This window comes from Sturnira hondurensis, unplaced genomic scaffold, assembly GCF_014824575.4.
Source record: "Sturnira hondurensis isolate 20B ecotype Veracruz unplaced genomic scaffold, ASM1482457v3 Scaffold0001509, whole genome shotgun sequence".
NCBI classification, from domain to species: Eukaryota; Metazoa; Chordata; class Mammalia; order Chiroptera; family Phyllostomidae; genus Sturnira; species Sturnira hondurensis.
In genome coordinates, this window is record NW_028074140.1 from 2,764,156 (window position 1) to 2,787,192 (window position 23,037).

The 23,037-nt window shown below is 43.2% G+C and overlaps 1 protein-coding gene across 1 annotated transcript in view; it reads left to right on the plus strand.

Annotated features, from left to right (window-relative positions):
- The first annotated feature begins 5,144 nt into the window (after positions 1-5,144).
- The window catches only part of ALDH7A1 (aldehyde dehydrogenase 7 family member A1), a 43,549-nt gene continuing 25,656 nt past the window's right edge, over positions 5,145-23,037 (plus strand). The window contains exons 1-7 of the mRNA XM_037028597.1: positions 5,145-5,373; positions 6,608-6,661; positions 7,676-7,741; positions 15,095-15,175; positions 15,797-15,920; positions 18,520-18,652; positions 20,789-20,833. Coding sequence (XP_036884492.1) covers positions 5,182-5,373; positions 6,608-6,661; positions 7,676-7,741; positions 15,095-15,175; positions 15,797-15,920; positions 18,520-18,652; positions 20,789-20,833 — 695 coding nt within the window. The 5' untranslated portion in view covers positions 5,145-5,181. The remainder of the gene's footprint in view (positions 5,374-6,607; positions 6,662-7,675; positions 7,742-15,094; positions 15,176-15,796; positions 15,921-18,519; positions 18,653-20,788; positions 20,834-23,037) is intronic.

Here is a 23,037-nt window from a genome sequence, read left to right on the forward strand (position 1 = left end):
TGTGTGGGGGGCGGGGCCGAGGGGTCTGGTCTCTTGCTGGGACGCAGGCTCAAGGCTGACGGATACGCACCATCACTACAAACTAGGCACTTGCACTACTCCAGGAATATGTGTCCTCTGCTTCCCCATGATTTCTGCGCGTTTTCTTCCAGAGCTGGTTTTCAAGCAATCCTAAATGTGCAGGGACAGAGGTCATCGGGGATTCCTCCTTGGCCTCACCCTTTCACCTGGGTGCCAGACGTCCGGCTTCCATTCTTGCTTCGGCGCAGTCTAAGCTATTACCTGAGGTCACTGTCCTGTTAACACGTCTCAGGGTCTCCCCTCCACACAATAAGGCCAAGCCCTCAGCACCGCAAACAGGGCCCCTGGCCTGCGCCTGTGTCCCCTCCAGCTTTCCAGCTCCTCAACCGCGGTGGCGCTGCTCACGTGGTTCCTCAGGCATCTTTGTTCTTTCCAGGTTCAAGGCCTTTGCAGTTGCTGTTTCCCCTGCCAGTCAGCGCCCTCCGATGTCCTGAACACCCTGTTCTTTGCCGATGATTCAGGTTTCTGATCGAAGCTTCTTCGACCACCGCCAAACAGGAACCTCTATTGTCACTCCCGAACCCTTTTATTTTCTTCAGGGCATCAACACTCACATGCATATTTGTGTTATTCTTTGAGTGTCCCACCAAAATGTCTCTTTTATTCAGTGTTGTTTTTCCCAGTGTCCTGCCCAGTGACTGCTTGTATGTAGTAGGTGATGAAGAAATATTTATTGAATATTTTTTACATAAACAGGATCTTATTATTTGTACCTTTTACTATTGTGTAGTCTGTTTTAAAGAAGTAAACAATATAGCAATTTATCCAAGACACCTTTATGTACCTAAATACAAAGATCTAGTTCTGTTTTAATCACTCCCTAGTATTCCATTGCTAGGGAGGTACCTTTGCAATGGGTACCTGTATTTAGTCTCTGATAGTGTACATTTAGGCTCTAGCCAATTTTGCAATTGACATATTTTTGCAAACTTGTTTTATTATTTCCTTAGGATATGTTTCTAGACTGTATAGAAAAGAATGAATATAGGTTTTTGAAATGTGAATTTAAGACATATAAAGGAATTTTTAAAAAGATTTTATTTATTTTCAGAGAGAGGGGAAGGGAGGGAGAAAGAAAGGGAGAAGAACATTGGTGTGTGAGAGGAACAGTTAATTGCCTCTCACACAACCCCAGGTGGGGACTGGCCTACAACCCAGGCATGTGGCCCTACCAGGAATGGAATGGGTGACCTTTCGTTTCACAGACCAGCACCCAATCCACTGAGTTGCACCAGTCAGGGCAAGACATATAAAAGAATTTTAAAAATCACCTGGTCCAGTTTCTTCTTTTGAGAAATGAATAGAGGCTACACAGCTAAGCTATTAAAGAGCTGAGTCTTGACTGCGGACCTCCTAAGTCTTGGACAACTTTACTGTTTTACTTTTCCCACCCAGAATTACAATCGCCCTGGAACTGATTTGTGTATGGTGTGGGGTAGGAGTCAGATTTCATACTATAATTTGTGGTATGGGATGTAACTAAACATCATAGAATAGTCTCCCCCCACCCCTGAAATATTTTCTCTGTTTTCCTCCAGAAGTTTTAGAATTTTAGTTCTTACCTTCAGGTCTACGGTCCATTTTGAGTTAACTATACAGCATGAAGTAACAGTCAAGGTTCTTTTTTTGCATGTGAATATCTAATTGCTATAGCACCATTCATTGAAAAGACTGTCCTTTCCCTCATTGAATTTCTTTGATACTTTCACTGAAAATTGATTATTTATACAGGGGTCTATTTCTGGGTTCTCTGGCCTGTTTCATTGATCTTTATGTATACCTTTGCAGCAATGTGAAACTTTTAAAAAAGATTTTATTTATTTATTTTTAGAGGGAAAGGGAAGGAGAGGAGAGAAATATCAATGTATGGTTGCCTCTCGTGAGTCCCCTGCTGGGAACTGGCCTGCAACCCAGGCATGTGCCCTGACTGGAAATTGAACCACGATTGTGTGGTTCGAAACTTTCTTGATTACTATAGCTTTGTAATAATTGTGAAATTGTTATAATAATGATTAAAATCAGGTAAATTTGTTCTCTCCCCCCACCAACCCGTACAAAAACTGTTTTGGCTGATCTAGGTCCTTCGCATTTCCATTTAAACTTTAGAGTCTGCTTGCTAATTCTGGTATTTTGGTTGGGACTGCACTGAGTCTATAAATTAATTTGCACATTTAAGGAGACCGTCTTAGTCTAGTGCTATTACCCACGCTGGAATAATTTATTTACTTTTTTAAAGATTAATTAATTAATTTATTTTTAGAGAGGGGAAAGGAGGAAGGAAGAGAGAGAGAAACATCAATGTGTAACTGCCTCTCATGTGTCCCGTACCTGGGACCTAGTCCTCAACACAGGCATGTGCCCCAGATTGGTAATCAAACTGGTGACCCTTTGGTTCCTAGGCCAGCCCTCAATCCACTGAGCCACACCAGCCAGGGCTGGAATAATTTATTGTTAATTAACAACTCTTCTTCCGATTCTGGGCTCATTAAACAACCACATAGGTAGTGAGTGTCCTGGAAGAGAATGAATTGATCGGGGGCTATAAATGGTCAGGTTTCTGAAGATAATCATTCCTATAAAATAGTAAGCCAACATTCTAGTTGGTAGCATCAATTTTTGTGAATTGGATCAATATCAGTCTGCCCAAAACAATAGTGTCACTTGCCTACTTTCTGACAAATCAATCGGGTTCCCAGTTTGCAATAATGAAATGGTATTCTAAGTCACGGTGATTTCTCCAATTTACTGCTGCCTTGGGGCAAGGATACATGTTCAAGTTACATCTGCCTCCTGGCCAGCTATCTTTGAAGAACGAAGACAGTTAGCGTTTGCCAAGGATATCCTAAGCACAGGTTATTTGTACTTATGCTGTAATTCCAGAGTCCTTGCCTAAATCACCATCCTGTGATGCCTTTGATAAGTCATTTGAACAGCAGAACTGACCATTTGTAAATCCGGCCACTTTTAATATGGAATTAATTCAAGCTGTTCTAAGTTCAGTCAGTACATTTAAATTTCTATAGTGCTTTGCACTTTTTCTATAAGCTTTCATATATGATTCATTTAATTCTCTTTCATATATGAAATATACATTTATATGATTCATTTAATTTTATCTCCTCATGCTCTGCCTCATAAAAATTCATTTTTTCCTGACCTCTTGGACAGAATTGAGTTTTGAAAAAAGGAAGTGGAAGAGAGATGTGATCCTAGTTTTCAAAATTGGCCTTTGCTGATGACTATCCTCCCAGATTTGGCTGACAACCCCAAATCTTTCTCTCTTTGACTTAGTGAAGAGAAGGGAGTTAACATTTCCAAAGGGCATTATGGGTTGCTCCTAAATTTTGGTGCATCTGTAGATGTTTTTTCATTTTCGAATCAAATGAGGAAAAGAGAAGGACAGTGTGTTGTTGGGATACGTGTACAAAGAATCTTGCTGGCAGCCAGAAATGGAGAACAATTAAATTCTCAGTTAAAATAATTAGAAAAAGGAACAGGCTGACAGGGTCCAGAGGGGAGAGAATCATAGGGGAAAAGGAAATGGACTCACATGAACAAGTATAAAGGACACATGGACAATAACTAAGGGTGGGGGGTGGAAAGGGGAGGGAGGCGGGGAGCATGGGGCGGGGGCGGGCAGGGTTGGGAATATAAGACAGAAACCTGTACTTGAACAAGAATTAAATAAAAATTATATTAAAAAAAAAAAGAATAGAAAGCCCAGAAATAAAAATAATAATAATTAGAAAAAAATGAAGGAAATTATGCCCTGGCCAGTTGGTTCAGTTAGAGTATTGTCTCCATATACCATGATTGTGGGTTTAATCCCTGGCCAGAGCAAGTACAAGAATCAACCAATAAATGCATAAATAAGTGGAACAATAACTCCATCTGTCTCTCAAATTAATCAATACATACATTTTTTAAATGGAGAGAATTACTGCCTCAATCCCAGTGTTAGATGGAAGACAGTAGCTGGGTTGTTGACAGAAATTACCAATTCTGGACAGAGTATCTATGCTTATTACTCCTGTGGTGTGTTCAAAGGTTCATTTTTCATTCCTTCCTTCATATAGGTGGACATGACCCTGATACAATGATGGGAATTGTGGAGCTATGAAAGGATGAGTCAGAGATGGTACTTGCCTTCACAGGGAAAAATATAACATTTAAAACAGAAGCACTATTCAGCACTTACCACAGTTTCTTGGTAGGTGCTTGATACATGTCTAGTATTTGCTGAAATTATTTATGCCATACCGGTGGAGATATCAGTAAGGGTGAAGGCACAGTGAGAAGACTATATAGGTTTATGTAGATGTGTTTATGTATAGATTGAGATCTCAGTATTTCCCTTGCATAAGATAGGCCCCATTGTCGTGGAATTAGATGGGTAATGGGATGGTAGTGGAGTGGATATTGCCGGAAGATAGAAGCAACTGAGAATGAAGAAAACTGATACAAAACTCTCTTTGTTTTTCAAAAGCAAGAATATACTCAGGCAGGCTATTTAGAAGAAAGTATAACATTTCCATTAATTAGAAAACTCTAATTTGTAATATAGCAAAGCAGTGAAAACAACCTCTCCCTCCCTTCACCCAAACAAATAAACAAACAAACAAACAAACAAAACCCCTCCTTTGGTTATTCCATGAAACAGCGGCGCCACCATCACTAGGGAGCTGTTTAGAAATGCTGATTCTCAGACCCCAGGCCAGAACCATGGATTCAGAAAGTGCGTTTAACACTATGGCTTGACGATTACATGCACATTACAGTCTGAGAAGCCCTGGTCTAACCTAGTGTCCTTGAGAGCCAGGATTTTGCTGGAAACAACCTCTAGCTGGTGCCGCGGCTTCCGGCGTCTTTCACTAGGTGGCAGTAGGCCTCTCGTTTCTTTTCTGTAGCACCCACTTAGTTCCAGACCTAAACATGAAGCTCCGGGTGAAGACTGGAGCAGGCCTTCAGCTGGCGGGAGGCGTGTCCCGGGCGGGGCCGGGCCGGGCCGGGCCTGCCCAATGGATTCTCCCGGGCGCGGGGCGGGGCTCTATTTCTGCAGCCCCTCGAGCCGCAGGCGCGCTGGAACCTCCGAGGGTCGGTATGTGGCTTGTGTCCCGCCAGCTGTGTGTGCACGTTGCAAGGCGGAGTAAGCTCTTAGGAACCTGGAACAGCCCTGCCGCCTTCATGTCCACTCTGCTCATCAATCAGCCCCAGTATGCTTGGCTGAAGGAGCTGGGGCTCCGCGAGGAGAACGAGGGCGTGTATAATGGAAGCTGGGGCGGCCGGGGAGAGGTATGCGGGCGTCCCGGGGAATCTCTGCAGCTCCAGTTCGCCCCGGGAGGCCGGGCGGGCTCTGCTCAGTCCCACTCCCCACTGTTGCTGTAGGTGGTTGTACTGGGTGGGAAGTTTCCATGCTCCACAGCAAAAGTTTTCTCATGTAGGGAGCCTTAAAAAATACCCCGAGGTTTTAGGTCCTCGTGTGCTGTGGAGAGTCGATTCGATGCCATTTTGGAGCTGGTCGGGATGAAATTTTCACGTTTACTTAGAGTAATGCGATGTGTAGTGAGAAATGCCGCACGCTAAACGGTGGAAATGAAGTTTGTTCTTGACTGGCTCCTCAGATATCACATATGCCACAGGAAATGTTTTAGACTATAGTTTTATATTGCCTTGTTTTCTGAAATCCTTTGGAATTTGCAAGCCCGGACTTCCTGGAATCCTGACATGTTTTCACCGGCTTTTCCGCATTTCTCAGTTTCCAGAGCCTAACACCATGCCTAGCACCCAGGTAGTGCTCAGTAAAACCTTTTATGGAATACGATGGAAAGATAAGGTAATTGTCGCCTAGGTTTTTTTGAGAGGCGCTTAAAAAGTTTTTGTAAGGAAATGTTATATAATATGCAACAAACTTTGTGCATGTTACATAATTAACCTGGTTGGTTAGGGGAAGCATCTTCCTTTGGGTGACTGTGGGAAAAGCAAGTGGTTTTAATGCCCTTCCCCCAACCCCCGATTGGTAGTTTCCTGTTGGTCTCTTTTCCCCCCATATGCCATCTAATTATTAAGTTCTTGGATAAAATATTTCCTGCTGAAGGCATTTTCTTTTTCTAGTTGACCTTTTCACCTAGACCTTTTCGGTTTGTGTGGACACGGTCCTTTTCCATAGTTCGGCTTTGGCCGTCTTACCTTAGGACCAGAGGCTGGACAGAGTCAGGGACAGAAGGAATAAGTAAAACTCAAGTTGGGTCTGTTATTAATGGAAAAAGGTGAAATAACACTTTTGTTAATGCACCGAATACTTAGGTGGCAAGGATGAGTTTTGCAGGAAGGTGGTTCTGAATGTTTGGGTCAAAATGAAAAGCTCTGTAGCGTGGCTTATTTGTAACAAGTTAAGATTCCAAGTGTGGATATTGTATCTTCACCTTTTTTCTTCTTCCTCCCCTTTTTCTTCCCTCATTTGGTCTCCTTTCCCAATTTCCGAAGGGATTACATTTTCTAAATAAGGTGGTCATCTTTTTGTTTTTAGGTTATCACAACCTATTGTCCTGCTAACAATGAGCCAATAGCAAGAGTCCGACAGGTAAGTACTTTTGTTTTTCATGCAAACAGACTATGCAGAGTTAGTGGGAGTGATCAAGAGCAATACAAAATCAAAAAGTCAAAGAACAGTGTGTTTCTCCTTTTTAAGAATGCCTAGGAGAGACTGTCCACTCTTTGGATGGAGGTGTGTGTGCCCTAGAAAAAGTGAACCACAACGAAGACTAGGAAGAGGGGGGGTCCCATTAAGGCAGGGGTGTCAAACTCATTTTCACCAGGGGCCACATCAGTATTGAGGTTGCCTTCGAAGGGATGAATGTAATTTTAGGACTGTAGAAATGTAACTACTTAACTAGTGGCAAGTAGCTTGGAGCTGCTGCTTGGCAGAAACAAGGTGCTGGGCAGATAAAATAAGGTGAGGACCAGATTTGGCCCGTGAGCCTTGTGTTTGCCACCTGTGCTTTAAGGCCTTGCTTCTGAATCATCTGGGGCCTTCTAGGGTGAGGGTTCAGACCTCTTAAATCTGGGTTGGAGGCCAAGGTTCTATTCAAGTACGCCTCAGGTGTTGTTTGCAGATGAGGCTGATGGACCTTGCTTTGAGAACCAAGGCTGAAAAAAGCACAGCTGGATTCTAAAGAGTCCTACTGGGTCCCAGCAAGCTTTTGGAAGTATAGGCTGTGAAAGTCATTCCAAACCACAAACCTTAGAGAGATTTCTAATTCTTTGCCAAAAATAATCTGTGTGTTCTTAGAAGAGGATCACTTTCCTTTCCTCTTCCATCCCCTGTCCCCTCCACCCCCCTTTTTAAGAGAGAGAGGGGGAGGAAGGGAGCAAGAGGAGAGAAACATCAGCCATGGAGAGCCCTGACCAGGGACCCAACCTGCAACCTAGGCAGGTGCCCCGACCAAAAATCAAACCAGGGACCTCTTGCTTTGGGGGATGACAGCCAACCAACTGAGCCTCACTGGTCAGGGTTCCCTCTAATTCTTTTTATTAATTCTTTTAATTTCTTTTTTGTTATTCTCACCCCACCCAAACTCCTCAATTTTTAATTTAGGCTAGTATGGCTGACTATGAAGAAACTGTGAAGAAAGCCAGAGAAGCATGGAGAATCTGGGCAGATGTAAGTATGGAGGCCATGGCATGATTACTTACTTACTGTAGTTCAATGAGATAAAGAAAGGTCAGAACATCGGAAGAGCAGGTCGGTGCCCCCTTGCTGAACCGGGAGCTCTGTGGGGGCTGTGATAATCTCCTGCTGTAGTTTTAGAATAGTGCCTTTTACTGTCTCTGTTCTTCTTGTTTGCTCTTCAGCATGAATTGGTCATTTTAAATGTATTAAAACTCTTGCTGATGTAGCACAAATGCATGCTATTGACTACTCTTTATTCACCAACTTGTAATTAAGCAAAGTGCGAGGAATACCTGTATTAAAAATATCCATTTGCTTCTTTTCCCTCCCTGCCACTTTTATGGGGGGGTGGGGAGTTCCTCCAAATAGGTCCACGTTTCTGGTTCACAGGGCATTGTAGCAGCTCCTTCAGAGGGCAGGGGCTGCAGTTACTCAGGCTTTGAGACGGGTTCCACCTCCTTCAGCTCCATGTCCATCAGAGGCTACATGCACAGTACAGGGACTGTGATTGGAGCTTGGCCCTGCTGAGCTGTCCCTAGATGAGGGCCAGGCTCTGGAGGAGGGGCGAGTAAAGAACCAGGACAGCTGGGATCTCCCAGTCTGCGCTCACCTCATCCTGAATATCCCTTTTGGTCTGCCACCAAAAATTCTAGGATGGAGGCTGTAGGACTGTCCCCGGTGGTTAACCCAGCGCTATACCTGGGCACATTACTTCACCACGGTGTGTTTTGTCCTGTGAAAAGGAGAGAGCTTGGGTGCCTACTTCCCGAGTTATCACCAGCAAGTGGGATAATCAATGAGTTAATCGTGGAAAATGCTTACAGAAGAGCCTGGCACGTGGCAAACCTCAGTAACCTGCCAGTGATAAACCACATGCCGCTGGGTGTGGGACTGCTGCGCCCAGTATTTTCTCTGAGTCAGCCATTGCTGGGGGGTCTCGGGAGGGACAGACTCTCCAGGAGAGCCCTGGGTTGGGTGTAGCTCTGCTGTTTGCTAAGTGACTGCTTCTGTGCAAACCACGAGGGACATGTTTCCTCTACTTCACTAATTCTGCCCATAAATTAGGCTGAAGTTTCAATGATACACAATCAAAGCTATCCCTGCGCAGGAAAATACCACCTCCAAAAATAAACAGTTGTGCCAAGTAAAAGTTTACCCCACCTGGGTGGAGGCCCATGTCCAGAGCAGTGTCATTACTGTGATGTTTAGAAAATGACGTATTTCATAAAAAAATTCTGTTTTATTGATTATCCTATTACAGTTGTCATTATTTTTCTCCCTTTGTGCCCCTCCTTCCACCCAGCACCCTCCATTCCCTCAGGTAATCTCCGCACCATTGTTCATGTCCGTGGGTCATGTGTACAGGTTCTTTGGCTACTCCATTTCCGGTACTGTGCTTAACATCTCCATGGCTGTTCTGTAACTACCTATTTTTGCTTCTTAATCCCCTCACCTCCTCACCCGTTCCTCCACATCCTTCTCCCATCTGGCAACTGTCAAATCACTCTGTATCCACGATTCTGTCTCTGTTCTTCTTGTTTGCTCAGTTTGTTTTTTAGAGTCGATTTTTGATAGAAATGTATTTATTGCCATTTTATTGTTCATAGTTTTGATCTTTTTGTTAAACAAGTCCTTTTAGTGTTTCATATAATGATGGCTTGGTGATGATGAACTCCTTTAGTGTTTTCTTGTTTGTGAAGCTCTTTATCTGCCCTTCAATCCTAAATGACAGCTTGCTGGGTAGAGCTGTCTTAGCTGTAGGTCCCTGCTCTTTGTGACTTGGAATATTTCTTGTCAATCCCTTCTTTCCTGCAAAGTTTGAGGAATCAGCTGACAGTCTTGTGGGAACTCCCCTGCAGGCAAATAACTGCTTTTAAGATTCTCTCTTTATCTTTAACCTTTAGCATTGTAATTATGATGTGTCTTGGAGAGGGCCTCTTTGCATCCATCTTATTTGAGATTCTTTCTGCCTCCTGAACGTGTATGTCTATTTCCTTCACCAAATGAGGAAAGTTTGTTTTCTTTTATTATTTTTTCAAATGGATTTCCAATTTCTTGATCTTTCTCTTCTCCTTCTGGTAGCCCAATGATGCGAACGTTGGACCACTGGAGGTTGCTTACACTGTCCTTGTTTTTTGGGGATCCTTTTTTCTTCTTGTTCTGGTTGGTTGTTTTTTGTTTTCTTATTTCCCAGTTATTGATTTCATTCTTGGCTTCACCCACTCTACTCTTGTTTGCCTGGAAATTGTTCTTTATTTCAGTAGTGTGCCCTTTGTTTCTGACTGGGTTTTTTAATGCTGTTGAGCTTCCTCACTCAGTTCCTTGAGCATCCTTATAACCAGTGTCTTGAACTCTACATCTGATAGGTTGCTTATCTCCATTTTGTTTAGTTCTTAGTTTCTGGAGTTTTGATCTGTTCTTTCATTTGGACCATGTTCTTTGTCTCCTCATTTTGGCAGCCTCCCTGTGTTTGTTTCTATGTATTAGGTAGAGCTGCTTTGCCTCCATGTCTTGGTAGTGTGGCCTAATGTAGTAGGTGTCCTGTAGGGTCCAGTGGCACAGCCCCCCTATTATCCAAGCTGGGTACTCAAGGTGTGCTCTTTGTATGGGCTGAGTAGGCCTTCCTCTTGTAGTTGAGCCTTGGTTGCTGTTGGCAGGTCAGTGGGAGGAATTTACCCAGACCAGTCAGCTGCAAGTACTGCTGTGACCACTGACTACCACCCTCTGTGGAAGATCAGCTGTGCAGGGGTTGGGTGGTGGTGCTCTGATGTGGTCTGTAGCTGCCCACTCAGTACACTGCCTTGAGTTTCCCAAGTGGTGTAGGCCAAGGTCAGCCCCCACTCGTGTTTTGCCTGGGGTCATCTTGCCTGGGCTATAAAGCAATCTGAGATGGCTGCTACTTGTGCTGGGCTTGGAGATTCCCAGGTGAAGCCAAGCTGTGAATCTAGGTTGGCTACTGCTAGTGCAGGTCCTGGGGCCACTTACCAAGAGGTAGCATGGCTGGTGGCCCATGGAGGCCAGCTGTTACTCGTCTGATAGGATTTAGGAAGTTGTGAAGCAGAAGGCAAGACCACCCATTCATGTGAAAGAACAGCTTGGGTAGGCCAGACTCTCAAGGGATCTCTAGGATGGGGCAAACAGTGTTAGCCAGGTTAATGGAGTCTCAGATATGGTACCATCTTGTTGGCTCTGTGGCTCTCTGGAGGGAAGGTTTTGAGAAGGGACAATGGTTTTTGCTCGATTTGATGCCGGACACTTCAGTTTCTCCTTGTATGCCACCGGTGTCTTTCAAGCTGCTACCCCGCTGATGGAGCTCAGAGGGAGTGAGTCTGAGTAGGTGAGTCCATGTGTAGGTTCTTTAAGAGGAACTGCTTGGGGCTCCAGAAGTTTCTTCTGTTGACTCAATCCCCTCTGGTTTTTGCAGCCAGAAGTTGTGGAAACCTATCTTCCTGGCACTGGAACCCTGGGCTGGGGTACCTGATGTGGGGCTGGGACTTCTTGCTCCTGAGATATCCCTCCCAAATTTTTATCCACCACATCTGAGTGAGGGACCAACTCATTCCACATCTGTGCCCCTCCTACCAGTCTGAGTAGATGTGGCTTCTTTAATTACATAGTTGTCAGTCTTCTATTCAACTCTATTTTTGACAGTTCTGAGTGATGGTTCTTCTTTATTTTAGTTGTAATTTTGATGTGGTTGTGGGAAGAGGTGAGCCATATCTGCCTATGCCACCACCTTGACCAGAAGTAAAACCTTATTTTTTTTCTGATCGTAAAAGTAATGTAATACATATTCTTTACTTTTTTAAAAAATTGGATGATGCAGTAAACAAGAGAATCAAATTTTATTTCCTTATATTCTCCGTACAGAATGGTTATTAGAGTTATGTTTTGGTGCATTTCCTTCCATTCTTCTATGTGGTTATTTCATAGTTATGTTTATTCTAGTTACATGCATATGTACATGATGTATGTAAAATTTTGTGACCTGTGATTGCATTATGCCAGCCTAGAATTACTGAAAAATTTTTACCCGTCATGTATGTATTCTTGTACATATACAGTTATACCTTGGTACTACTCATTGGCTTCAGAACACATCAAACCCTGTACTCCTCGCATTTTGATGAGAAAAACGGTTCAGCACTCAACACCTGCTAAGGACTTGTCACATTTGCTAGAACTTGTAGGAGTCATGATGTTGCCCCTCAAGAGAAATTGCTTCATTGTTTGGTACGCATAGGTTTCGGCACTCATAGGTTTCAGCATTTGTGGGTTTCGGCATTCGTAGGTTTCTGCACTAGATGTGAGTTCCGGAAGGAATTAACAATGAATACCGAGGCACCACTGTGCTTTTTGTAAAAGAAATTAACAAACTTATTTTTTAGAGCAGTTTTAGGTTCATAGTGTAGGGGAGGAAACATTTTCCTTTCTTTCATTTTAAGTTCTATGGCTGGTCTAATAATTTAATTGACTAAGGCAGATTAACAGTAAAACAAATTTTAATTCTGTACATTAAAGTTCCCTCAAAGATATTAAACCGAAAGGCAACCAGGTAACTGGTGCTTACATAGCATCTTGGGTGAAGGAATTGAAGAGGTGTCTCGGGCTTTAACGAGCAAATGTTTGGTTTACAAATGTTTGCCCTGCTATGCAGGTAAGTCTCTCGGATATAAAAAGTTATATCTGGTGCTAGCTCTTTTCCTGATGCAGCCCCCCCCCTTTCCAAATTTTTCTAGGAAGTTAAGGGGAACTAAAATGCTTTTCCTGAGTCTGCTGCGTCTTGTGTGCCTTCAGCACAAAGTAATCCACATGTCAAAGTGGCAGGTTCTGGAGTGACTTGTTCTGAGCCCACTCAACAGAAAGAAGAGCAGAAAGTACAGAGTTCTTTCCTGCTCCCCCTTCACTCTGAGCAAGTTTATTAACAGCTTGCATTAGTGTGGAACATTTCTATGACTGGAAGCCAGTATTGATTCGTTTTATTAAATGTATATATAAAGTCCGTCATTTATATTAGTATTTAGCTCTTTGTATACGCCATTTTGAATGCCAGTGAAACATTGGACCAGAAGTGTCTATTAGGAGTGTATATTTACCCAGGGTAACCACAGTCGTGTTAGAGGAGAGAGTGTGAATTCAGAGCCTTTTCTTTTTCTGAACTGGCCTGTACATCTGTCCTCGCTCCAGGGCGGCAGCTGACGTTGTGATGCCAGCCTTTAATATTGGGCTGTACTTTGCTGTTGTGTTTGCATTCAGGATCTCATTTAGCAGTCTGCTCTTACTCAGCAGTGCCGGGCTCTGTGTCTTATGTCCTTTCTCATACTTCTCATACAGTTCAGACCTCCCTGTACAATGGGGGCTGCTAAGTGGGACTAGGTTGCTTTTCTAGGTGATGGTAGTGTCCGTTGGGAACCCACTTAACTAGAATTCGAGTTAAGCAGTTGAGTTCAGAGTTTGGGGAAGAGACAGATTTTCCTAATTGTGCCTCCCAGGCTCCCACCAGCGGGGGCAGCGAGTTGGAGGTCACTGGGGCCTCCCACAAGAACCGAGCGGAACCAGATCTTCTCCAGGTCTATGCCTTTTCCCTCTTGGCTCCTCACGCATGTGGAGGCCCTGGGTGGCCACGGTCCTCTGGGCTGGCCTTGCCTGTGTGAGCACAAACCACTGTTCCATTTAGTTCACTCGAGTTAAGCCCGGGGTTTTTCAAGGGGAACGTTTTTTCTTGAAAGGAAAGGAAACAAAGTATAAAAATGTAGAAGACTAGTTAATAAAAATGGATTTCTCCCTCTTAACTGGAACTACCACAGACAGTAAAACTGGGAATGCTGAGTGCTGCTTTCTTTCATGGGACAATTTTAGCTTAGAAGGCCACCTGTGTCTGCCCCTCCACACCCTCTGTGCATCCTCCTTCTCTGGTGAGGATGAGCCAGAGCCTCCTCCCTCTCTCTGTTTGTATTGATTTAAGGGAGAGGGGGAGAGAGAATGGGAGAAACATAGGTGAGCCGTCTCCCATGTGCGCCCTAACTGGGGATCGACCCCGCAGTTCAGGTGTGCGCCCTGACCCGGGATTGACCTGCAGCCTTCGGTGTGCAGGTCAGTTGCTGCAACCAGCTGAGGCGCCTGCAAGGGCCCTCGTGAATTCTCAGTTGGATTCCCTACTTCTCTTTCCACCACGATCTATTCTCTACCCATCAGACAGTGTGACCTTAAGAGCTAAAGCAAATCATTTTGTTTTGCTTCTTAAAAACTGTTAAAGACTTCCCATTGCACTTGGCTAAGATTCTGACTCCTTAAAAGTTTTTAACATTAGGCATGTGGGCCTTCCCACTGGACCCTCAAATGTGACAAATAGGACAAGCTTTCGTTTTCCCTGGATCTCTCTTTTTTTTTTTCCTGCTGGGAGAATATTCCTATGGTTGACTTTTCCTATTCTTTGGGTTTCAGCTTAAATCTCACCTCCTTAGAGATTTCCCCAACCACCATTTAGGTTAAACAACTTACCCATGTATCCCCCACACCTGCTGTATTCTCTGTCTCAGCACCCTCTTCATTTCCTTGGACTTTATAACCCTTTTGGCAGTTTGTAACCACATGAGCCTTTTTTATCCCTGAGCCTCCCACTAGATATTACTTAGCTCCATAAATGCCTCACTTCTTATTTTAGTCCCAGTGCTTCTTGGTACTGCTGTCATGGAGTAGGTGTTCAGAAAATATTTGGTGAGCGAATGATAGGATTTGGACGTATTATGCAATACCAGTTTATAGGGAAGCTGCATCACGGGTTTGGGCGTGAAGCCAGTTTGGCCCATAACAACTCATTGCTGGGAATCATAAAGGCATGTAGATCTTTAGGGTGTTTTCAGCTTTCTGGAGTCATCCCAAAAGACTGTGTTCAGCCTCTGAATTTCTCTCTTCTTGGCATGGTCCCTTGCTCACTCTGAACCTATCATTTGAATGCTTTCTGGGCTGTTGGTCTTGGCGTTGGGGCCTGCCATACATATCACAGTCCTGGTGTGATCAAAAAAGTCGTTTGCTTATAGTTTGCTCGCTCACAGCACATTTACCTAATAGAGTATTAGAGACATGAGTTTACGCTTTGATATTTTATTTTATTTTTGATTTTAGAGAGAGGGGAATGGAGGGAGAAAGAGGGTGAGAAACATCAACTGGTTGCCTCCTGTATGTGCCCCAGGGCAGTACACCTGCAACCCAGGCATGTGCCCGGAGCAGGAATGAACTGGCGACTTTTTGGTTCGTGGACGGTGCCCAACCAACTAAGTCACACCAGGCAGGGCAACGAGTTTACCCTCTGAATGGGACTCTAAAATCCATTCTTTTCTTTAGGTTCCTGCTCCAAAGCGAGGAGAAATAGTGAGACAGATTGGTGATGCCTTGCGAGAGAAGATTCAAGTTCTAGGAAGCTTGGTAAAGTATTTCTGTAATAAAAATATAATCTTCTAGAGGTGAATAAGGTCTTCATGCATTTCTGTATATAGCGTGGTGATTTTTTTTAAAGTTTCAATTTTGATGACATTCAATTTATCTACTTTTGCTTTCTGTATATATATATATTTAAAGCTTTTATTAATCATGTTTAGACAGGGGAAGGGAGGGAGAAAGAGAGGGAGAGAAACATTGATGTGTGAGAGAAACACTGCTTGTTTGCCCAGTTGCACGCACTCCACGACTGGGCAGCAACCCAGGCACGTGCCCTGACCAGGACTCCAACCGACGACCTTTCGCTTTGTGGGATGATGCTCAACCAACTGAGCCATGCTGGGCAGGGCATAAGATTGTGATTTTTAAGAAAAGCAATTTATACATTTCAAAAGTCTTTTCTTTAGAGGAAAGATGAAAACAGCAGACAGGAAAAGTGAAGACTATCCTTGGGTTGTAAAATTTTTCAGAAAAAATATGACAGATTTTCTGAAATTTAATACCTCCCAAAACACACAAAATATGTTTTGCATTTTCCACCTTATCATTTTAATGTTTAGCATGTAGATTCGGTTGGAAAAATATAGCTTGATTTTTTTGTATTTTTAGGTGTCTTTGGAGATGGGGAAAATCTTAGTAGAAGGTGTGGGAGAAGTTCAAGAGTACGTGGATATTTGTGATTATGCTGTCGGCTTATCACGGATGATTGGGGGACCCATTCTGCCTTCTGAACGTAAGCAGTGAAGTCACTGAAGCTCTGAGTTCTGTGCTCTGACACAGGGAGCTCCAAAAAAAGCCCTGGCTGAGAATGGTTTGCAAAAGAGGAATTGTAAGTGGCATATAAATGAATGAAAATATCTTTAATCTCACCACTCAGAAATGCAAATTGAAGCAGGTAGAAACATCAAATCAAGACACTTTAATTTTTGAAGATGGAACTTGGTGTCAGCAAGTCCATGGGTGAGACACCCTTTTATGGGGACTTGTAGTCACATGAAGTGCCAGTCTATCTGGAAAAAAATTGGAGTCTTACATTTAGTGCCAGTTTCAAGAATCTAATATAAGTAAATAGTCTGAAATGTGACAAAGGTTTATGTGTAAAGATGTTCGTTTGTGGTGTTGGTAGAAAACATTAAAAATGACCTAAATGTCATGAGGCAAAGGTAGAGCTGATTTTGACTGTTAGTGGGTAATAAAAATCCCATTTATGAATTGCCTACCTCCCAACACCATACTTTTATAAGAAGGTTGTTTTTACTTATTTTTAAATTACCTTAATGTTACTTTTTTGAAGAGATGTTATAATCATCACAAAATAAAAAGGAATAAAAGAAGAGTAAAGGATGAAAAGTACTCCCCCGGTACCCCATGGTATTCCCATGGAAGTAGTCACTGTTTCTGGTTTCTCGTATAGCTTTTTAGAGCTTCTAGTCACTCACAGGCAAATATGTGTCTTTTGGAAACACAAACATTAGCAAACTATACATTCTGTTCTATACTTTTTCCTACTTATTGGGTCTTAGAAAATATTCCATTTTATTCCATTATATGAATAGTGGAAATATGAAAGGTGCCCCTTTCATCTTTCTTATGGCAATTTGCTGAAAGATCCTCTTTGTAACTTACTTAACCTGTTCCCAAATGGTGGGTGTTTTCAGTTTTGTGAGTTATACTATGCTGCAAGGACCAGCCTTATACTCTGGGAAGTTTCAGTGATGAGGGTAAGGGCTTCTGTGATATGTAATGTTCACAGTTTAACGGAGCAAACAGATGATTCTGGGAGGCCGCACTGAAATTATGGGGGCTGGACGTCTGCCGGAGTGATAACAGTGGTTATCCCCGTGTGGCAGGATTCTTGATGGGTTTTATTGTTGTGTTTCTATGCTAGAGTACTTTTCAAAAATGTCCATGATGAGATTATGTTTTACATTTATGATCGGGAAAGAAAATAAATATATATATATATTTAAATAATTTATTTTAGAGAGAGAACAGTGACTTGTTGTCCCACTTATTTATGCATTCACTGGTTGATTTTTGGATGTGCCCTGACCAGGGATCGAACTCACAACCTTGATCTATTGGGATAACCTGCCTGGCCAGAGCAAAGATATATAGATTTTTAATGTTTATTTACTTAAAAATTTTAAATGTATATTTTAAAGAGTAGATGATTCATCTGTGCAGAGGCTTTGGGGTAACTTTGACCTCATCCATGCAGTTAATGCTTATTGAGTGTCTGCCAGGTGCCAGGTGATCTGATAGGTGACACTTGATCAATGAGCCACTGTCCTTGTCCTCAAGGAATTTACAAGGTTATAGATTCCTTACATTTACAGGTGAGAGGCAAGTGGGAGATAAGTAAAGGGATGATAATACTAGAACAGGCTGAGTACTGTGATGGGGTGTAGGATAGGATAAGACAGTGAGCACCTAAGCTAGCCAGAGAAAGTAATCCGAGGCCTCCCAGAGGAAGTAATTCAAGTTAAGTCCTCGAGAAAGGGAGGGGTAGAGTGCAGGGCAGGAGTTACTATAGGGAGGGGGGAAAATGAAAGCTTCAGGTGGGAAAATGTGGGGTTTGGGGGGAACTATGCTGCTGTAGCACAGCCTTCAGGGCACAGTCTGAGGGGACAGGCTTTCCTGAGAGCGAGTTTGGCATTTACCAGAGGGCAGCTCCAGTAGTCATTTGGACAATCAAAGGGTTTTAAGCGAGGAAGTGATGTTATCAGGGCTGCACTGGCCTCTGGGGGGGGGGGGAGGGATAAAGAGAAGGGGGAGGGCTGGAGGGCAAGAGGCAAGTCCTGTCGGGAGGAGGCCATGCCAGCACATCCTCTGAAGGGAGGTTAGGATGCCTAGAACAAAGGAGGGTCTGCGGTGGGGCAGGGTCTGCGGTGGGGCGCAGCCACTGGCGGCTTCCCTGGTCCTGGCTCGCCGTGTGGGCGTGGCCTGTGAGATGGATGGCCGGGAGCACCGCCTTTCCCGCCGCCGGTTTGTGTTTTTCACCAGGGTTCCTGAGCCATCACTCCTTGCTTTGGTTCTTCACTGTTCTGGTTGGGTGCCCTTGAATGAAATGATCAGTTTGTGTGAGGATCAGCGGTATAGTGTCTGTCGTTACGGTTTATAAGGCAATATAGTAACAGTAGCTTTTGTAGTGGCTAATTAGTGTGCCCAGTCCCACTGCTGTGTAAAGGGATCCACCACGAGGCACCTGGAATCCCCTCTTGGCCCTGTGTACCTTTGTTCTGAAAATGAGAGATTTTAGACTTCGTTCTTACTAATTTGACCTGCATTCCATGAACGTGCTTGAGCACATTCCTTGCCTCTGTCCTCAGGGCCTGGCCACGCGCTCATTGAGCAGTGGAATCCTGTGGGCCTGGTTGGAGTCATCACCGCCTTCAACTTCCCTGTGGCGGTGTACGGCTGGAACAATGCCATCGCCATGATCTGCGGGAATGTCTGCCTTTGGTGAGGCCCGCTGACTTTCCTGTCTAGTAGTAAGAGGATAAACGTAGCCGTTGTTAAGTCCTAGTACGAGTGTTTTAAGTGTATTGAAATGTTTTCTACTACTCTTTCTGTTACATATTGAGTCACATCTGCCTGCTATTTGTGAAGCATCAATTTTGAATTATTACCTATTTTAACCATTGGTAAAATTTATTTTTTTGACACAGCTTTGTCCTTCCAGTTGTTTCTACCCCAAGCGGGTGTACTGTAATTAAATTCCGACACGAACTTCCTGGATTTAGTGTCAGGCTTGCTCACGTGTAAGGACTCCGTCCTCCACAAGACTGGCTTTAGATGCAGGCTGCAAGTATCCCCAGCTCCACAGAACATCTGCAGTTCTGACCAGCCGTCTGCAAAGTTGGAACTTCCCAGAACCCTCGGTTTCACTAATTCATTAGAATGACCCCCTAGGACTCGAGAAAGTACCATACTAATAATTATAGTTTTATTATAAAGGATACACATAGGGCAGGGTCTAGAAGGGTCACAGCTTGCAGAGCTTCCATGCCCTCCCCCTGTGAACTTGGGGCTTCCATGCCCTCTGCCTGTGAACTTGGGGCACATCACCCTCCCAACTGGGAGGCTCCACTGAGCTTTGGTGTCCAGATTTTTTTATTGGGGCTTTATTCCATAGGCATTATTGATGAAATCATTGACATGTTATTGAACTCAATCTAGATTCCTCCTCCCTTTGCCATGGTTGGTCTTTCTGGTGACCTACCAACCCCCATCTTGAAGCTGCCTAGGGGGCCCCACAAGTCACCTTGTGAGCATAACCGAGGCTTCTGTCACTCAGAATTCCAAGGTGTTTTGAAGCTCTTGGGTCAGAAATAGACCAGATGAATAATCTTTATTGTACTACTCTCCAAACAGGAAGCTAAGTAAACAAATAGGAAAAAAAAGAACTTGTAGTGAGTCACAACTTTTTTTTAAAGTTTGACTTTTTTTTCTTCTTTTTAAAAAAGAATATTGTATTTATTTTCAGAGAGAGGGGAAGGGAAGGAGAAAGAAAGGAAGAGAAGCATCAATGTGTGGTTGCCTCTCGCGCACCCCCCACTGGGGGACTGACCTGGCTCACAGCCCAGCCATGGCCCTGACTGAGAATTGAACCAGCAGCCCCTTGGTTCACAGGCTGGCGCTCAATCCACCGAAACACACCAGCCAAAGCTGACTCTTTTTTCTTTAATAAAAATTTGATAAGTGAATTCCCACGTGATTCTGAGGCATTTGGCCAATATTCCCATTGATGCAGTAAATTTTACACTTTATAAAATACTCAATAGTAAAAGTTTAATGGGAAAATGTCTACATCTTGTAGATGATGAGAACACTTAACTGTCTTTAGCTTTCATGTTCAGTGGAAAAACTCCAGGAAAACCAGGAGATTTGTCTTAGCCTGTTTTGCTTTTTACTACTATTATATGCTGATGTTAATGTAGTCAACCGAGTGTACTCAAAGACTATCTACCAAAGCCAGGCCTGGTTGGGAGGAGTAATGATTTGGCCCCATGTTGCCAGAGGGACCCAGGCTTTCCTGCAGCTCTCTGAGCCTTCCCATAAAAATTCACGTTATTTCCATTTCACTCAGTTCTCATCATTGGTGAAAATTAATGTAACAGTTCCTATGATCAGTGCAGCATGCAGGTTCAAAATTACTTTTTGGCATTTTTATATTTATGAAAGTTTTTGTAAACGATTTTATTTATTTATTTTTTAGAGAGAGTGGGAGGGAGGGAGGGAGAGGAAGAGAAACATCAATGTGTGAGAGAAACATCCATTGCCTCTCACACACACACCCCAACTGGGGACCTGGCCCACAACCCAGGCACGTGCCCTGACTGGGAGTTGAACCAGTGGCCTTTCTGTTCGCAGGCCGACACTCAATCCACTGAGTCACACCAGCCAGGGCATTTTGAGAGTTTCGTAGACTGCTGGGTCTCAGAGACACCAAGGTGAAGGATAGATTCCTATTTCAGTTCCTAGGCTCAGTTGTCTAAACAAGGTTTTCTCACAAAGATTTATGCTTCTTCTTGATGATAAAAGGTATTTAATGATTTCCACCAAATTAAGTTGCTTTTTTTTTTTAACCCTCTCAAGGAAAGGAGCTCCAACAACTTCCCTGATTAGTGTTGCTGTCACAAAGTGAGTATGTGTGGATGTGTGGCTTTCTTTCTCCTGGGTATAGAGTAATCTCAAAAGGGTGATGCACAGGCATTGAATTTTTAATGCAGTGTCAAAGTGTCATAATTAGTATGGGATTTCGATCACCTCTTTCTCTTTTGGTTGTAATAACATTTTTACATTGGGTGTAGTGTTTGCAGTTTACAGAGTTTTTCAGAGCCGCATCATTTAACTCCTTGGAAACGTGCCAGATATTGAGTTAGGTGTTGGGACCGAACTCTTATAAACACTACCGTCACTCACAAAACAAAAGCACATCCAATTGAGAGGAAATTCCCTTGCAATTTAGAAGCTATATTTTATAACTGTTCAACGTGTTAATGGTTTTGATTTCCACCCAGCTAATTCTTTTATTGCTTTTGCTTAACAGACTGCTAGCAAAACAGAAAGAAACGCTTACTATATTATTCTACAGATTCTTCTCACACTATCTAAAATGTATCATTTTATCTTTTGATTAAAAAAATTGTTTTATTTACTCCTATTTGAAAACTTGACAACTCTGCGTCACAAAATCAGTGTTACTAATTGTCATTCAAGAATTTAGAGACTGTGCACGGGAGAGTGCCTGCCGTGTGGGGTGGTGATGCGTCCTTCATGCTTGATTTCATGGCTCGCATTCTCTGATTAGAGTTGTTGGTAGACAGCTTGTGATGGAGTCTCTTTGTAAGAGGGTCCTTATTCTTAGAGCATTTGGGAGCACCGGCTTAGTTAGGACTGAAAAAGAGAGAATAATATTTACTTGAAAGGAATGTGTGATATTGAGGGAAATATATCCTTCAAGTTAGGGCTGTTCAAGTTAAATATTTCATAGAACTCTGTATATAAGACATAGAAATGATGAGATTCCCCAGGCAATTTTTCAAATTAAAAAATAAAACTTAAAGCAGTTAACATGGTCATGGTGAACTGACTTGCCAGTTTAAGCAACTGGTTTAAAATACGGTCAAGTGTTCAAAGTTGTTGCTTTGAGATGTTTTATATTTATTATTTACTTTAATCATTTCGAAGTGTTTGAAGTATTTGTGTAGGAATGTGGCTTATATTTTAGGTAATTGAGAATGTGGCTTATATTTTAGGTAATTGAGAATATTATCTCTTTTTTAAAGATTTTATTTACTTTTAGCCCTGGCTGGCGTGGCTCAGTGGATTGAGTGCGGGCCTGCGAACAAAAGGATCCTGGTCTGATTCCCAGTCAGGGCACATGCCTGGGTTGCAGGCCAGTTCCCAGCAGGGGATTCACGAGAGGCAACCATACATTGATACTTCTCTACTTCTCTTCTTCCCTTCCCCTCTAAAGATAAATAAATAAAATCTTTTAAAAAAAGAAAAAGATTTTATTTACTTTTAGAGAGCGGGGAAGGTAAGGAGAAAGGGCAAAACATATGTCCCCTCTCATAGGTTGCCTCTCATATGTCCCCTACTGGGGACCTGGCCCAAAACCCAGGCATGTGCACTGACTGGGAATCGAACCTGAGACCTTTTAGTTTATAGCTGGCACTTAATCCATTGAAACACACCAACCAGGGCAAAGATATTATCTTACTTTGAAATGGAAGACAATTAACTAAAATTATGCTAAATTTTGCCATTATTCAGCAAGGAAGCTGCCATATTCAAGGGGATTTCTTAAATTTAACTGAACATTCAGTCTCGTAAGATGAACAGAGGTCACGTGTCATCCCCCTCTGTTGGACAGTCTAGTGTGCCAGGAGGATAGCGTTAGGTATTTCTTTTACTTATTTATTTTTTGTAGCAGTTTGCACAGAGGTAGGGGATGAGATCTACAACGGACTGGAGTGGGGGTTGCCCTGACTTATAGCCTAAGGCCCCATCGGAGCTAGGACACCTTGTAATAATCCCACTGGTAGAGCGTTCAGTCGCCTATAAGGGACACACAGCTCCAAGAGTCACTGCACTCAGAGAAGGCCACAAAGTGTGAAGTTCCTATTTATCATTCTCTGGTAGTTATCCTGGTCCAGATGTGGTTGGCCAGTCAGGGGTCGTTCTTACGAGAAGCTGTGTTGTCTGTGTAGGTAGCGTTGTTGACACTCTGACATTCATCAGGTGGCCTGGGGAACAAAACCAGAAAGTTAAACTAAGGTTAGATTCTCATGCATTATGGGGAAAGGGTTTTGTTCATCTTTACTCATGGCTGCAAAGAG